Source organism: Anolis sagrei, chromosome X, assembly GCF_037176765.1.
Source record: "Anolis sagrei isolate rAnoSag1 chromosome X, rAnoSag1.mat, whole genome shotgun sequence".
NCBI lineage: Eukaryota > Metazoa > Chordata > Lepidosauria > Squamata > Dactyloidae > Anolis > Anolis sagrei.
Genome location: NC_090034.1, coordinates 88,274,823 through 88,291,293, shown reverse-complemented (window position 1 = coordinate 88,291,293; position 16,471 = coordinate 88,274,823). Strand labels below are relative to the sequence as shown.

General features: G+C 40.2%; 1 protein-coding gene across 3 annotated transcripts in view; it reads left to right on the top strand.

The window, feature by feature from the left end:
* The window catches only part of APLP1 (amyloid beta precursor like protein 1), an 83,166-nt gene that overhangs the window by 53,343 nt on the left and 13,352 nt on the right, over positions 1-16,471 (top strand). The window contains exons 13-15 of one of the 3 annotated variants that reach the window (XM_060783907.2): positions 10,320-10,343; positions 10,492-10,559; positions 12,461-12,586. In XM_060783907.2, coding sequence (XP_060639890.2) covers positions 10,320-10,343; positions 10,492-10,559; positions 12,461-12,586 — 218 coding nt within the window. The remainder of the gene's footprint in view (positions 1-10,319; positions 10,344-10,491; positions 10,560-12,460; positions 12,587-16,471) is intronic. The other 2 variants (XM_060783909.2, XM_060783908.2) reach the window with 2 other exon arrangements.

Genomic DNA, 16,471 nt, shown 5'->3' with positions numbered 1-16,471 from the left:
TTACTATGCTGATGGTACATTTTCTGTGTTTTATTACAATGCTAGTAGATAAAACTTTTTTAGTTCATAGACATCTGTTTTTCAGTTCATTGATACTTGGAAAGATGTTTCCCACTGGGAGATCTGGGCCTGTCTGTGGATCTGCTAATGTTAAAGATAAATTCCTTGGTTCTGCATTTTCACTTTTGCCAAGTTCTCAATGATTAAAGCATCTTAGCAGACTCACTACCTTTAAACCAAGGGTTCCCACCCTTTAGTCTTCCTGGTGTTTTGGACTTCAACTCCCAACGAAGTACTGGACAAATAATATAGTCAATCCTCCTCATTTCAACATGTGTGGATTTGATCACTGTATTAATGCATTTTAGCAGCTGTTAGGAATTATGGGAGTTGAAGTCCAAAACACTGGGAGGACCAAAGGTTGGGAACCACTGCAAAACCTATGTTCAATCAGGTGGTTGGGATTTTTAAAAATATCTTTTGCATTTTACAATGTGCTTGGGGAGGGGGGGAACTTGTGTTGTTTATCCTGATTTAGATTGTGTTATATATATATTTATATATATACACACACACATATAAATATATTGTAGAACTTTTTGACAATTTCAGCAACTTGTGGTTGTGTTTTAACTCCATTGTTTAACCAATAGTTCATGTTTTTAAACCAGAGCAAATTAGTAAAAAACCTGAACTCTTCCTGGAAGAAAAATTATTATGCAGTGTCTCATTTCCTTCAGTTTTAAAGCCATATAAATCATGTCATTCTGAATCCCCAAGAGCTGACCCATTAAGTCAATGGGATTTTCCTTTGTGTGTGTCGTTTCATTTTTTTTTTGTTTTTTATCGTGTCAGAAGTGACTTGAGAAACTGCAAGTCACTTCTGGTGTGAGATAATTGGCCGTCTGCAGAGACGTTGCCCAGGGGAAGGCTTCTCTCATGTCCCCGCATAGGAAGCTGGTGCTGACAGATGGCTCACCCTGTCTCGCGGATTTGAATCGCTGACCTTCAGGTCAGCGGTTCAGCCAACACAAGGGTTTCACCCATTGCGCAATCATGTAAGAAGCAACTCGAGAAACTACAGGTTGCTTCTGGTGTGAGATATTTGGCCATCTGCAGAGACGTTGCCCAGGGGATGCCTGTGGGAGATTTCTCTCATGTCCCTGCATAGGAAGCTGGAGCTGACAGATGGGAGTTCACCCCGTCTTGCAGATTCGAATCGCCGACCTTCAGGTCAGCAGTTCAGCCGGCACAAGAGTTGAACCCATTGCACCATCGCGGCTCTGTGTGTCGTCATTCAACACATGATTCAATGAATAAATTCTAGTTGGGACCAAGCAGTATTATTCAGGCAGCAACCCCCTATTTGTGTATCTGTCATAGCTTTGTTAGCACTTTGATTGGGTCTGATAGTTTCCATAAGTCCTTTGATGGTCCCATGCCAGCCCATCTTAGTTGCTTTGCAGGTTTTAGCTTCCACATACGTGAAGGTCTTTAGGAAGACTTTTGTCTGGGATATCTAGAAAAATGTACAGATGTTCTATCTATATCTCACGTCTGTTTCCATGCCAGCTACACATTTCCCTTTTTTAAAGATCTAATTTCCTCTCCTCGCCATCAAATTCTCCCTCTTGAACAAAGAAGCAAATTAGAAATGGGAGCTACCTCCATATAACTCTTGGGCACTGGTGGTAGAGTTTCCATAAGAATTTGGATCTGGATGTTTATGATGCCATTAATCGCTATGTTGAAAACTCAGCCATAATCCTTGGGTCTTCTCCATGATAAACAGGACTACTGGGATTTGAAAAAGAAAACATTTGGAGAGTTAAAGGTTCCCTGTTCTTACCCTAAATTGGCCAGAAATCTGACTTAACCTGTTTTGGGTTTTGTGCCTTTGGGGTTTAAATTCATTCCGCTGAATTTTCCCCTGAACTCTTTATGTTTACAAATAAATAGACCAAGAGAAAATATATACATAGAAAAGTGAGTGTGTTGGCTATGTTTAAAATGTATGTTTTCAATAGAGAAGTCACCTGAACAATATTGATTATAACTTTGGTTTTGTCTATACATTATCCCTCTCATTAATGTTCTCAAGACTAATTTTTATATAAATACCAGCCATCCCCTGCCACATGTTGCTGTGGCCCAGTCTGTGTATATGTGTTTTGTGTGTGTATATATGTGTGTATATATTTGTGTATATATGGTTTTGTGCATGCATTGTAATTTTTTTTATTTTATTGGCTTTTTAAGTCTCTCCTGCTGTATTTTTCAGTGTTTTTATGAGTGATGGGCACTTGTTGGCCTGATAGGTGTATTGTGTCCAAATTTGGTGTCAATTTGTCCAGTGGTTTTTGAATTACCGTATATACTTGAGTATAAGCCAACCAGAATATAAGCCAAGGCACCTAATTTTACCACAAAAAACTGGAAAAACGTATTGACTCGAGTATAAGCCAAGGGTGGTAAATTTCAAAATAAAAATTGATACCAATAAAATTATATTAATTTAGGAATCAGTAGGTTAAATGTTGGGGTTGGGGGCCCCTGGTGGCACAGTGGGTTAAAGCACTGAGCTGCTGAGCTTGTTGACCAAAAGGTCGCAGGTTCAATTCCAGGGAGTGGCGTGAGCTTCCGCTGTCAGCCCTAGCTTCTGCCAACCTAGCAGTTCGAAAACATGCAAATGTGAGTAGATCAATAGTTTCTCCGGCGGGAAGGTAACGGCACTCCATGCGGTCATGCTGGCCACATGACCTTGGAGGTGTCTATGGACAACGCTGGCTCTTCGGCTTAGAAATGGAGATGAGCACCACACCCCAGAGTCAGACATGACTGGACTTAATGTCAGGGGACAACCTTTAAGGTTAAATGTATTTGAATATTTACATAAAACTTTAATTCAAGACAAGACTGTCCAACTCTTATTAAACCATTATTCTAACCTTCTTCAATATAAATGTGCTTACATACCCTTCCAATAATAATAGAGTAAAATAATAATAATAATAATAACAACAACAACAATAGTGTAAAATAATAAATGTAACAATAACAATAATAAATGGAGTAAAATAATAAATGTAAAAATAACAACAATAATAAAATAATAAATGTAATAATAACAAAGTAAAATAATAAATAACCTTGACCCAAGTATAAGCCAGGGGAGACCTTTTCAGCCTAAAAAAAGGACTGAAAAACTAGGCTTATACTCGAGTATATACAATATGTTAATCCCACAAACGAACATAACATTTTTATTTATATAGATTTCTTTTTCCACACACAAAAAAATATAGTAGTGGAAGAATGAATGCTCCTCTCGCTGCTATTTGGTACAAGGATTTTTTTGAAAATGTTCTTATTATTTTATTATTATTTTCCATATAGTTAGCAATACATAACAGTACATACCTAGTACAAGAAATGATGTCCTAACTTTCTGAGCAAAGGAGCCAGGCCATTTGGCTACAAGGAGCTTACTGGTTATATTTTTAACAATTAACATGGAATGACATGTTAGGGGAAAAAAAAGAAATCTTGACGGCATTTCAAAAAAATTCAAAGTATGACACTTTTTTTGTTTTCCATAAAAACAGACAAATTCTTTTATAGTCAGAAAGATGGCACTCTTGGCTCCCAAAAACCTGTTCCACGGGGTTGGGGAAACCATCTGAAGCCAGTTCTGAGGAGGCTTCAGGGCATTGGGAGAGGTTGGAAGGACATTATGTTGTGTTGGTCCTGCAGCATAATGATGGATTTAGTTTTGAGTATCGTGACGGAAACAGAAATACCATACTTAGCACGTGGTCAAATTCTGAAAGCTGCGCTACATGCGAAAAAATTGAAATATTCATAAAAAGTTGAAAATCAATTTTTAAATTAAAAAATAAAGTAATTAATAATATGTGATTTTCCTGCTCCTTGGCAGGGGGTTGGACTGGATGGCCCACGAAGTCTCTTCCAACTCTATGATTCTATAATACTTTATTTGTATTCAGCCCTATCTCCCCGAGGGGACTTAGAGTGGATTCCAACATTTATATACAGGCACAGGCAAACATTAAATGCCTTTGAAACACACAATGAAATACAAATAAACAGACAAAGGCAAAGACTTCCCCTTTCATCTCCGGCTCTGAAGGCAGTGCTCATCTCTGGCTCTGGGGGGGATGCTCATCTCCATTACCAAGCCGAGGAGCCTGTGTTGTCCATAGACACCTCCTGGATATGTGGCCAGTATGACTTCATGGAGTGACTGTATACCTTCCTGCTGAGGCAGTACCTATTGATCTACTCCCATTTGCATTTTTTCGAACTGCTAGGTTGGCAGGAGCTGGGGCTAACAGTGGGAGCTCACCCCATCTCACGGATTCAAACTGCCAACCTTCAGGTTAGAAAGCTTGGCAGCTCAAAGGTTTAAATCGGGGGTCCTCAAACTTTTTAAACAGAGGGCCAGGTCACAGTCCCACAAACTGTTGGAGGGCCAGATTTTAATTTGGAAATAAAATGAATGAATTCCTATGCATACTGCACATATCTTATTTGTAGTGCAATAAACACTTAAAAACAATACAATAATTAATACAAAGAACAATTTTAACAAACATAAACTTATTATTTCAGTAGGAAGTGCTTTTGACTGATGAGATAGGATTTTTGTTGTTGTTGATGTGGCTTTCATGTCATTTCAGATTTAGGCTGACCCTGAGCGAGGGCCAGGTAAATGATCTTGGAGGGCCATATCCGCCCCCCCCCCCCCCCGGGGCCTTAGTTTGAGGATCCCTGGTTTAAATGATGAGTGATTTTGCTTTCTAGTAAACTAAATGATAAAAAATAACATGTTCAATATTTCCAGCCTTAAGCTTAGATTGAACCCACCACAGTTATAGAGGCTAATGGAAGAACCCAACGTTGCTCCATATTTTCTTGTAGCATTCAGATTTACATTCCGATTGTGACGGTAAAATATTTTTCAGGCACTTGAAAAATGCAGTGATGTATATAATTGGATTGTAAGATAGATATAGATCAGAGGAAAAAGTCAGCGAAGCAGTGAGAAGAATCTCACAGTAATAAAGTGAAAATAACAGGAAAAGCTACTATAGCAACCACAGTATCAATAGAGAGAAAAGAACAGTTTGTCGAGCTATTCCAGATGTGAAAAAATGGTTGGTTTCAGTGTCAGATTGTATCTGAGGATCAAAGGAGAATAAAGAGTTGAGAATGATGCTGGAGTTGCATCCCTGGGGCAGAGTATGAGATGATCAAAGTCCAAAGAATCAGACAGTAAAAGGGCAATGAAAGAAAGAAAAAGAGAAATTCTGTTTGATTCAATGGGCAGGGATCTTTTGGTCAGAGCAGGACAATAGTTTAGCAGCCAAATATGTATGCTTTTCATGATGGAAACCTCAGGTTCAGTCCCTAATCTCTCCAAAGTCAATGGGATCTGTATAGAAATGATTGAAATGTATTTCTCCTATAGGCTTTACAAAGCCATTACTGTGCCCTAGCAGACAATGTGGAGTCTGACCTGGATTAAGGTGCTTTCTTGTGGGTTGTTGGCCTTTTCCTGTATTTATTTTATTAAAAAAATGCATTCCTGGACCCAGCATTTGTAATCTCAGGAATATTTGAAGATTTACCTTAGTGCAGTAGGTGTTACTTGCCTCTTTTGTAGTAGTTTATATTTATTATACTTCTGCTAGATAATGAAGCAGTATTGGTCTAGTTATTGGTAGTCCACGCTCTGGTTACATCCCGAATAGACTACTGCAACACGCTGTACGTGGGGCTGCCTTGAAGACTGTTTGAAGCTACAAGTGGTCTAATTGGTAGCAGCCAGATTGCACACCGGAGCAGTATATAGACAGCATACAACCCCCCCTGTTGCGTCAGCTCCACTGGCTGCCAATCTGCTACCCAGCACAATTCAAAGTTCTGGCTTTAGCTTATAAAGCCCTAAACCAACATTTCTCAACCTGGGAGTCAGGACCCCTAGGGGATTGCAAGGGGTGCCAGAGGGGTCACCAAAGACCATCAGAAAACACAGTATTTTCTGTTGGACATGGGGGTTCTGTGTGGGACGTTTGGCCCAATTTTCTCATTGGTGGGGTTCAGAATGCTCTGTGATTGTAGGTGAACTATAAATCCCAGCAACTACAACTCCCAAATGTCAAGCTCTGTTTTCCCCCAAACTCCACCACATTTGGGCATATTGAGTATTTGTGCCAATATTTGGTCCAGATCCATCATTGTTTGAGCCCACAGTGCTCTCTGGAGGTTGGTGAACTATAACTCCCAAACTCAAGGTCAATACCCACCAAACCCTTCCAGTATTTTCTGTAGGTCATGTGTGCCAAGGTTGGTTCAATTCCATCGTTGGTGGAATGCTCTTTGATTGTAGGTGAACTATAAATCCCAGCAACTGCAACTCCCACGTGACAACTCCCACGTGTGTTTCTAATAATAATAATAATAATAACAGCAACAACAACAATTTATTTTGTATCCCTCCACCATCTCCCCGAAGGGACTTGGGGTGGTTTTCACACAAGGTGCCTAAAAACAGAACATAAAATGAAATCAGTTTAAAACTACAATTAAATAAAACATATAGGCATATAAACAACAACTAACAAAAGAATGGGAAGGAATGAAAAGAGAGTGTTACTGCCTTCTCGTCTTGCATGCAGGCTTCACAAGAGGCATCTGATCTGCCCTTGGAGGATGCAGGATGCTGGATCGCATGGACTATTGTCTGACCTCTCTTTCTGCTTTTCTGTCTTGCTGAACATGAGCAATGTTCCTCAGTGCTGTAGTTAGCTGCAGAGTTAGTTAGAATCCTATACTTTGGTTTGTTGGAGGAGGCTGTCTGGAAAGCAAAAAGACATCCAAAGAAATGGGGGTATGTTTACTTTTAGAACTATTATTATTGCAGTCATAAGGCATTCTGCTTGAGCTTGGTGCCCTCCATATTTTGGAGTTCAGTCTTGTCACTCCTGTCTTCTAGCATGCCCAGTAGGCAAAAATATTGGGAACTGTAATCTAATACATCCAGAAAACACTCAGAAAGGGCTGCCAATATTGTGCTGCTGAAAGTAGAACCATCCCTAAGCAAATACAAAAACGAGGCTTATTTCTTCACCTCCCCAAGCCCTTCCCTGCTCCGCCTGTTTTTCTCCTTGAACTGGTGAAATGTAAAGGTTATTCTCGTGGCAGCCTGCCACTGGCACAAGGATATTGCTGTGCCAGTGTTTATTTGTTTTGCCATTGGTGCAAGGCGCTATAGCAGTCTGCCGATCCTATTCTAGCCAGTCCAAGGAGAGAACTGCTCTGCAATTTGCTTTCAACTCACATCTCATCCTGATACAATAGCATCCTTCATGGGGAGGGCAGAGGCAATAAGTCTACAAAGGGGTTTCTAGTGTTTTCCTTGCACAAATGAAATAGTGAGGTATATAGAATGTTCAAAATGTATTGCTTCAGAGGGCTCAGAGGTGAAACACATGACCATCTTATTTCTCTGAGTGTTGGTCAGCTGGAAACTGCCTATGCACAGAGCATGATGGGAAGCTGTTCTTTATTGGCTGTCTCTAGCATAACTCAGATCTTCACATGCTAGAACTGGTATATGGCAGGTACTGGCTTGTTCAGTAGACTCTCCTCTATAGTTCCATTTTGGCAGGAAGCCTTAGCATTGGACGATTGTGTTGTTAAAGTGTGAAGTATGGAACCCTGCGTAGACGGTTGGTCAATGCAACTTAAGCAACGTACAGTCATTAAATTCTCGACAGCAGAAGGTGTCACCCCAAAGGAGATTCATTATTATTATTATTATTAAACTTTATTTGTACCCCGCTAGCATCTCCCGAAGGACTCGATGCGGCTTACAAAGGCCAAGGCCTCAACACACAATATAACAATACAAAACCTAAGGCAAATTAAAAACAATTAAAGCAATATAAACAACAAGCAATAAACAATACACTAAGACACAATAAAACTGGGCTGGGCCAGAGTAATGGGTTCATCAGATAATGCAAGCTGTTTATGGTGATTGTGTGATGTGAGTACTGTGTGTCATTGGACGAGTAAGTTTAAAGATGTTGAGGGACACTTTCTGCAGTCAAGAATTAATGACTGCACATTGCTTAAGTCGCATTGACCGACCATCTGCTCAGGGTTCCATACTTTGCACTTTAACAACACAACTGTTCAATGCTAAGGCTTCTCGCCAAAATGGAACTGTAGAGGAGAGTCTACTGAACAAGCCAGTACCTGCCGCATACCAGTACTGCCATCTGTTGACGAGTTACGAAGGTGGAGGCATTACTTCTTATACAACTCTCGTAAATGGACATGATTTTATCTTGGCGATTTGGCTTATTGTAATTTTAATTTATATGTATTTTAACTTGTTATTATATGATGTTTTTAGATTGTACTATTAGCATTGAATCCTTGCTCTAAGCCGGCCTGAGTCCCCCTACAGAGGTTGTGAAGATCGGGATATAAAAGTTTTAAATAAATAAATAAATAAAGTAAAATTCCCTAGCTGTGGAATAGCTCTCTGCTGATATGAATTTCTCTGAGTGTTGTGGTTGTGAGCCACATTGAGCAAAAGCAAGCACCTGGAAAGTGGTTGATCTACCATGTCTACACTGACTCGATCAATCCAAATATGCACAGGCACAATAATAATGGGCGGGCTACATGTAGTGATTAAAAGGACAAACTGCTTAAAACTAATTATGTGAGTCGATACAACTGATCACATGATTGTAAATATCTTGTTCTGAAATACGATGAGTAAACTATTTGTTCTTTACTGTTCATCTGCGTGGCATATTTTCTTTCTCTGGCAAGGCAGTGTATGGACTGACCAAACGTAAACTACACATTCTTTTCATTTCATCACAGGATGTCCCCAAAACTCTTTTGCTATGCAAATTGCTGGCTAAGCCAAGGGCACCTTGGAGGTGCCATCACACCACTGTGTTGCTGACGACAACTGGCTCTCTCACACAGGCGTCCTAGTGAAATAGATTTTCCTGGTCACATGCATGGCACCCTGGTGTGATCTCACCAGAAGCAATATCTCACAGTCGAGCCTCTGTCAGGGAGCTGCTTATGGTCAGTGATAAAACAGTGGGTCCTTTGGAGGTGTTAACAATGGATTGGCCTGGATACAATCTGATCCAGCTGTCCACACCTTCAAAACTTCCTGGATCACTGGAGCTTGCTAGAAGTTCTGGAGTAAATTCTTTTTTTCTCCTTGGGCCACATTAATGATTGGATGCAATGCTTCTGCTGCTAATCCAACCATGTGCCATGGACTCCCAATAGCAACAGAAAGGCAAGTCCACTTTACTTGGGCCCTGTAGGCCCCCTGGTTGCGCAGCGGATTAAACCACTGAGCTGCTGAACTTGCTGACCGAAAGGTTGGCAGTTCGAATGGGGTGAGCTCCTGCTGTTAGGCCCAGCTTCTGCCAACCTAGCAGTTCAAAAATATGCAAATGTGAGTAGATCAATAGGTACCACTTCTGCGGGAAATGCACTATGCAGTCATGCTGGCCACATGACCTTGGAGGTGTTTACGGACAACGGCGTCTCTTCGGCTTAGAAATGGAGATGAGCACCACCCCCCCAGATTCGGACATGACTACACTTAATGTAAGGGGAAACCTTTACCTTTACTATAGACGCATTCTTAGTCTCGTATCCAAGACGTGGTCTCCTGTACTCTGGTAATGAGAAGAAGAGATTTAGTTGCAATGAGGTTTCAAAACATGAAACCTCTCATGATGGCCTTCCCATATTACGGAATTATGTAAGTTTGAAACATGGGGCGGCTTAAATGATGCTACTGGAAAATGAGATTAACAAGAAGACTTTGGTTATTATATGTTTTCAATGGTTTTTATATTGTTTTAATAATGTTGTTTCAAATGTTTTAATTGTATATTGTGGATTGTTATGGCATCGAATGGCTGCCTATTTGTAAGCCTTCGGGCTCAAGAAAGGCGGGATAAAAGTATCATATATATTTACATATCAAGAAGAAAAATAATCCAGCATGAAAATTAAGCAACAAATTCGCTTTTGGTGCATCCTGAAAGCTCAATGATGAAAAATTGCCTCTCTTATGATTAAGAAGTTGCCTTAACTCCTAACCTTGTTTCCATTGTTTCGATATCATGTTGTCCCTTTTCCCCTCCTTAGTCTCAAACATATCTTTCTCTTTCTATTCTTTTTTCTCCCTTTGTGCCATGCTCTCTCTTTCCTTCTGGTGCTCTTTGGGAAATGGGCAGATTCTGAACAAGCTGAGAAGAAAGGTGAGTGCCCAGCTCTGTACTTGAGGTCTTCTTCCTTGGTCTGGTTTCATGATGGGAGGAGGAGTAAGGGCTCTGTCTTGCTCTAGACCCAAAGGAACCAGGGTGCTTAATGCAACATTAAAAATCAAGGGATTGTCTTTCCCTACAGCTTCGGGACTGGCAGAATATGACTACCCAACCAGTGACAAGGCCTTGCTGTATGAATATGAACGCAAGGTAGGCTCTGAAGCCATTCTTTGGCATTTGTTGTTATTGCTATTAATTATTACATTATATCCTCCTTGTTTTCCCAAAGCAACATAGGATTTGTGGTTCTCCCCTGCTTCCCGCTCCTTTTAGGATCATAACAATGCTGCAAATTTATTTATTTATTTATTTATTTATTTATGCCATTTATATGCCATTCTTCTCACCCTGAAGGGGACTCTGAGTGGCTTACAAGATAGATTATGTTATTAGCATAGTACAATATCAGTATTAAATATTACTATATTGTACTATACCTATATATATATATATATATATATATATATATATATATATATGCAGTCATGCCGGCCACATGACCTTGGAGGTGTCTGTGGACAACGCTGGCTCTTCGGCTTAGAAATGGAGATGAGCACCACACCCCAGAGTCACACATGACTGGACTTAATGTCAGGGGACTACCTTTACCTTACTATACCATTATATTGTTATTATTAGTAATATTACATGTAATATAAATATATAATTATAATATCATATTATTATTAGTAGTATTATATTGCATTATGTTATAATATTATAAATATTATATGTCTACACAATATATTATATTATTAGCATAGCACAGGAAACAAATTGAGCTGTACTAGGGTGAGAATCTATGGATAGATTTCTGAATGGATTCAGCCTTCCATTTCTGAGCTGCTGAACTTGTTGACCAAAAGGTCACAGGTTGGAAAACGGGGAGCAGCGTGAGCTTCCACTGTCAGCCCCAGCTTCTGCCAACCTAGCAGTTCAAAAACATGCAAATGTGAGTAGATCAATAGGTACAGCTTCGGCGGGAAGGTAACGGCGCTCCATGCAGTCATGTCGGCCACATTGACCTTGGAGCTGTCTATGGACAACGCCGGCTCTCCAGCTTAGAAATGGAGATGAGCACCACACCCCGGAGTCGGACACGACTGGACTTAATGTCAGGGGAAAACCTTTACCTTTACCTAAATAAATAAATAAAATATTTTGCCATTTTGTATAAAGGACACCATTTACTCAGCAGTTGGATATAATGAGTAGGATTGGGCGGTTTCGTTCGTTAATTTCGTAATTCGTTATTAATTCGTATTTAAATTAGCTTACGATCCGATATTGAGCCATGCAGGAGTAATTAAAAATCGAAACGAATTTTTTCAATTTATTTCGTAATTGTTTCGTAATTATTTCCGTATGTCTGGTGCAAGTTTTAGGGTTGTTGTTTGTTTTATCAGTGATAAAAAATAAATTATCACACCAACAGTCAACAACAGAGGGAGAGGGAAGCTTCAGAAGTTCCCCCTGTCCCATTTGGAGGGTTTTTTAGCATATTGCGCAATCGCGTCCGCCATTAACGAATCGATTCATAATTGTTTCGAAATCGTTTCGTAATTTTACGAAATTTCGTATATTTCGAACTTTTTTAAAGGAAAATTTCGGAATTCTTTTAAAAAACGAAACGCAAAACCCCCCTAAAAACGAATCGAGTTTAGAAACAAATTTTTCCGTGGTTACCCAGCCCTAATAATGAGACTTGAGCATCTACAGGTTTTGGTATCCATTGAAATCTTGGAACCAAATCATAGTAGATATCAAAGGCCCATTGTATTCCAATATTTTTTTAGCAAAATCTGAAACCCAAAATACTTCTGGTCTCAAGCATTTTGGATGAACTTGAAGATTGTTTGGTGGTGCACATTAAATACAAAAAGAAATACACAACTCTATAAGTGCTGAGGTGAGTAGAGAGCCAGCTTTGTGGTTAATTAAAGGATGTCTGCTACACATGAGCTTCAGATGCCCTTTTAATCAGGATGCTCTTCTTCTGCATAAATAATCCCAAATCTTTTTTTTTACAAAATGCATCTTTGACTCCCTAGGTCAATGTCTCTGCCTCAGATGTAAAAGGCATGGTGTACAAGTCCCAAGAGATCCAACGTGACGAGCTGGTAAGTGGCTTGGGAGCCAGCCAGAAACAGCTGCACCTCGCCCTCCCTCCTGGTCAGGTGTGCATCCAACCCCAAACCTTCCTGTATGTGCATTCTCTGTCCCCATTCATTCACTCATTCATTCACTCACCCATCATCATCCAAACTCCTTCAGTTGAACACAAGTGAGATGTTAAACAATAGTTCACTCTTCTTTGCCAGCTTTTTAAAAAAATCTGTGTGAAGGGTTGAAGTAGGTCACAATTGGGAGTGCAAAGAAGGGCAGCTAGGAGCAAGACCTCCACCCCATGACTCATATACTGTCTTTGTGAACCAAACCACCCATCATCCACGCTCATGTACCTTGCATGGAGAGTGAGCTTGACATGATAGAACAGAGCTTTCCAAACAATTCATGTTGTTGACACACTTTTTAGACATGCATCATTTCACAACACGGTCATTCAGTTTTACTAGCAAGCCGGAGGCTAAACAAACTTCTTATAAGAGATATAGACACATAGATAAATTGTAATAATGAGATTTATGTAGGCACAGCATAGCTCATGAAAATCTTTCATTTATATTTTTAAAATACATGATTTATTACTTATTTCACATGAATTCAAAGGTTTCTCTTCATGTTCACATAACCCACACACAAACTGCAGCTGACACACCACAGTGTTTCTCAACCTGGGGGTCGGGACCCATGAGGGGGTTGCGAGGGGGTTTCAGAGGGGTCACCAAAGACCATCAGAAAACACATATTTCTGATGGTCTTAGGAACCCTTTTGGCAGAGAAGGCTGAAGATCTCCCTGCCTGTCCTCTTCCTTGTTGGTGTTGGTGAGCTACAACTCCCAAAATTCAAAAACAGCCCCCTCACCAACCCCACCAGTATTCAATGTTGGCCATGTAGGTAGTGTGCCAAGTTCAGTGCTCTTTGATTGTAGGTTAGCTTTAAATCCCAGCAACTACAATTCCCAAAGTCAAAGTCTCTTTTCCCCAAACTCCACCAGTGTTCACATTTGGGCATATTGAGTATTCATGCCAAGTTTGGTCCAGATTTATCATTGTTTGAGTCCACAGTACTCTCTGGGTGTACAACTCCAGAACTCAAGGTCAATGCCCACCAAAGCCTTCCAGTATTTTCTGCTGGTCGTGGGAGATCTGTGTGCCAAGAATGGTTCAGTTCCATCATTGGTGGTGTTCAGAATGCTCTTTGATTGTAGATGAACTATAAATCCCATCAACTACAACTCCAAAATGACATAACCAATCCCCCCCCCCCCCAACCCCACCGTATTCAAATTTGGACATATCGGGTATTTGTGCCAAATTTAGTCCATATCAGATATTTACATTACAATTCATAACAGTAGCAAAATTACAGTTATGAAGTAGCAATGAAAATAATGTTATGGTTGGGGGCGGAGGGTCACCACAACATGAGAAACTGTATTAAGGGGTCGCGGCATTAGGAAGGTTGAGAACCACTGCACTAATGTGTTATGACCCACAGTTTGTAAAGCTCTGTGATAGAACATAGCTCTGTTGGCCCCGTGTTTACAGGTGGATGGACATGGGCAGGATGTTTGGTACGTACTGTGTCCTTGAACATGCACACCTCCTTTCCAGTTGTTTCATCCTTTGAGACCCAACGTGTGCAGTTACTTAGGCATTGAGAGCAGGCTTATTATTTTCTTTGCTCCTGTTATTTCTCATTTTATTTCTCACTTAACTGAGATAATAGCTGAGGAAGTGGAAGTGGTCGGAGCAATGAGAAGAGAGGGTTCCAGAGTTGACAGCTGGTTGCCTTCTGAAAAGTATGTTATTAGTTTTGTCATATTCAGCACTGTTGTTGCGCAGAGCATTCATCACTTCAGATAGAAAGAGGATGGTTAGATTTTTATTCCTCGGTCCCAGCACACACACACACACACACACACACACACACACACACTTTTTTGGAGATTGTTTATGATTATGTGGGGGGAACCATTAAGAGAAATACCGTATCACTTCATGTCAGTAACGTGTCTCATAAAGAAAGTGCCATGTGTCTGCTGTAATTGTTTCCATATCATCTTAATCAGGGATTTGTTCTTTATTAGCATGTTTTGCTTTTAGTTCAAATATTTGTGCTCTAACATGATTGCCTTAAAATACAGTTTCTGATTTGTTGAAGCTTTATAGGATTTTGTTAACTTTTACATTGCCTTCTTACATAGTTAACATCAGAGCTTAGGAAGTGCCTTTTCCAAAGTTACTAAGGTGTACTTATAGTATATATAAATAAAGTTTTATGTTATTATTATTATTATTATTATTATTATTGACACAGAAGCACAGTATGTCACAACAAACGAGATCTATATGCTGGATTTCGTATCACAAAATCACAAGTCGAACACTTCCCAAGCGTCTAGGACTATGTGATGTATTTTCGAATGATGCGCACAGATCCAAGTAAGGCGGCCTTTTGCAATTGACAGATTGTGATTTTGTCGACGTTTATTGTTTCCAAATGCTGTCTGAGATCTTTTGGCACGGCACCCAGTGCGCCGATGACCACTGGGACCACCTGTACTGGTTTATGCCACCAGAGCCTTATTATTATTATTATTATTATTATCATCAGCAGCAGCAGCATCATCATTATTTTCCATACTAGGTACACATTTTTAAAGTAATTCAATTCTTTGCTATGTCATATCTGTAAAGTAACTAAAGCAATGTGTTTTAATTACTTTTAAAGTAATGAGGGTGCAAATTTTATCCATTGATAAAAGTACACTGAAACTTTGAGGTATTTAATCCTCGCTATGTTACAATCGCAATGCAATTTTCTTAGTTATGCTCTAGTGGTTTGCAAAAACATAATTCCAATTAATGTAGTTGTGGTGTGCCTCTATTCTGCTTTGGTCATACCTCACTTGGAAAACTGTTCAATTCTGGGCACCACAATTTAAGAGAGATATTGATAAGCTGGAATGTGTCCAAAGGAGGGCAATTAAAATTATTAAAGGTCTGGAGAACAAGCCCTTTGAGGAGTGGCTTAAAAAGCTGGGTATGTTCAGCCTGCAACAGAGAAGGTTGAGAGTAGACATGGTAGCCACATATAAATATGTGAAAAGGCTGTCATAAAGAAGAGGGAGCAGGCTTGTTTTCTGCTTCTCTGGAAACTAGGACTTGGAGTAATGGGTTCAGATTACAGAACTGGAGATTCCACCTGAACATTAGGATGAACATCCTGACCGTGAGAGCTGTTCAGCATTGGAACTCTCTGCCTCAGAGTGTGGTAGAAGCTCCTTCCTTGGAGGCTTTTAAGAAGAGGCTATTCTGCCTTGGTCAGAGCACATCTGGAGTACTGTTTCCAATTCTGGGCACTGCAATTGAAGGGAGATGTTGAGAAGCTGGAATGTGTCCAGAGAAGGGCAACTAAAATGATCAAGAATCTGGAAAACAAGCCCTATAAGGAGTGGCTTAAAGAGCTGGGCATGCTTGACCTGCAGAAGAGAAGGCTGAGAGGAAACATGATAGCCATGTATAAATATGTAAAAGGATGTCATAGGGAGGAGGGAGCAAGCTTGATTTCTGCTGCCCTAGAGACTAGGACACGGAACAATGGCTTCAAACTACAGGAAAGGAGATTCCACCTGAACATTAGGAAGAACTTCCTGACTGTGAGAGCTGTTCAGCAGTGGAACTCTCTGCTCCAGAGTGTGGTGGTGGCTCCTCCTTTGGAAGCTTTTAAACAGAGTCTCGATGGCCATCTGTCAGGGGTGCTTTGAATGTGATTTTTCTGCTTCTTGGCAGGGAGTTGGAATGGATGGCCCATGAGGTCTCTCCAACTCTATGATTCTGTGATTCTATGGGGCCATTGGGGCTGCTTTGATTGTTATTTTCCTGCATGGCAGGGAATTGGACTGGATGGCCCATGAGGTCTCTTCCAACTCTAT